Source organism: Cryptomeria japonica, chromosome 5 (assembly GCF_030272615.1).
Source record: "Cryptomeria japonica chromosome 5, Sugi_1.0, whole genome shotgun sequence".
Classification (NCBI taxonomy): Eukaryota; Viridiplantae; Streptophyta; class Pinopsida; order Cupressales; family Cupressaceae; genus Cryptomeria; species Cryptomeria japonica.
Genome location: NC_081409.1, coordinates 304,391,112 through 304,392,808, shown reverse-complemented (window position 1 = coordinate 304,392,808; position 1,697 = coordinate 304,391,112). Strand labels below are relative to the sequence as shown.

General features: G+C 36.9%; 1 protein-coding gene across 1 annotated transcript; it reads left to right on the top strand.

Moving 5' to 3' along the window:
* Positions 1–751: 751 nt before the first annotated feature.
* On the top strand, positions 752–1,186 carry LOC131066544 (uncharacterized). The gene has a single exon (XM_058001327.1). The coding sequence runs from the start codon at positions 752–754 to the stop codon at positions 1,184–1,186; it is 435 nt and encodes a 144-aa protein (XP_057857310.1).
* Positions 1,187–1,697: the final 511 nt, after the last annotated feature.

Sequence of the window (1,697 nt, the reverse complement as noted above, 5' to 3'; positions counted from 1 at the left end):
GGAATCTCAAATTAAAAGCAGCTAAGTATGTTATCTTGCAAGATGTTTTGTATAAAAAAGGCTTGGATGGTACTTATTTGAGATGTGTAGATAAGCCACAATAGTGGAAACTTCTAGAAGTTTATCATGATGAAGCCTGCGGTGGACATTTCTCATCCTTAGTAACCACTTTTAAGATTTTAAGAAATTATTTTTATTGGCTTGGTATGTTCCATGATGCATATACTTATGTTAAGGGATGTGAAAAATGTCAACTCTTTTTTGGAAAACCACAGTTAGTTTCTCTACCTTTGAAACCTGTGGTAGTAGATGAACCTTTCGAACAATGGGGTATTGATTTCGTAGGCCCAATAAATCCTCATTCTAGTGCTATCCATATGTACATTCTAACAACAACAAATTATTTTACTAAGTGGGTGGAGGCTATCCCCACTAAGAAGGAGAACTCAGAGGTAGTATGTGATTTTCTCAAAGATTGCATTTTAGTCAGTTTTTGAGTCCCTTAGAAGATTGTCATAGATAATGCATCGTATTTCTCTTCTGAGGAATTGACCATGTTATGTTATGAACATCAAATTACTCTTCCACACTCCTCTGATTACTTCCCGCAAGGTAATGGGTTGGCAGAATCGAGCAACAAGAACTTGGTGGCAATCATGAAGAAGTTAGTTGATGATAATGCCCATAATTGGCATAAAAGTTATATGAAGCCTTATGGGAAGATAGAATTACCCCTAAAAGAGCAATTGGAATGGCACCTTATGATTTGGTGTATGGGATTGGTGTAAGGGTTTATTTACCTCTAGAATTGGCAGCAATGAGGCTTCAAATTGTAATTGAGGACTCCTTTTTCCAAAATGCTCTAGAAAAGAGAGTCATGTATTTGATGAAGTTGGAAGATGAAAGAGAGGTGTTAGTGGACAAAATTACTGAACATCAGAACAAGGTGAAGAAAATCTTTGATATGACAGCTCGACCAAGAGGGTTCCTCAAAGGGGATGAAGTACTGTTGTGGGACAAGAGAAGAGAACCAAAGGGTGCCCATGGCAAATTTTATTCATTGTGGAAAGGTCCATTCAAGATCCATGAAGTAGTGGGACCGAATGCATTCAAACTGAATTATCCTGATGGAACGGTTATGCCCTATACCTATAATGGGCAAGACCTGAATCTCTATAAACTTTGAAATCTATGATCAAGAGTTTCTGTACATAGTAGATTAGTTGTTTGTTTTTGTCTTTTTGGTGTGTGTCCTTTCATCTCCTTTCTATTTTGTTGTGCGAACCAGAGATTTAGATTTCTTTTTACTTTTCACAAAATGCAATCCCCTGTTAGAGCCGATGTTACCTTGTCGTTCATTCCTCATAACAAGAGTGAGTTGCCTTCCAAAAATTTTAGTTGAGTCCTTGGCTTGTTTAAAAATTCATTGGTTCAATCCTTAATCTGCTTGTAAATCGTTTCTTAATCCTTAGCATTAAGTTTCAATGGTTTGTTTGAACCTCATGAACCCCTCGAACCATCTTGAAAAGAGTTCATAGTGTTCATTTAGGTACTACAGGTTCTAAGTTGTGTCTAAGACATTTTCAGGCTAACGTTCACTTAAGTGTTTTGCAGCAGCTCTATTTCACGGTCGTGGGTGATGTTTCGTATATTCTTTCTCCAGACTGTGAACCATTTAACTGAGTTAAAATAGTTCA

Coding starts and splice junctions, on each gene's coding strand:
- LOC131066544 (XM_058001327.1), top strand. CDS start 752: ATGGCACCTTATGATTTGGTGTATGGGATTGGTGTAAGGGTTTATTTA.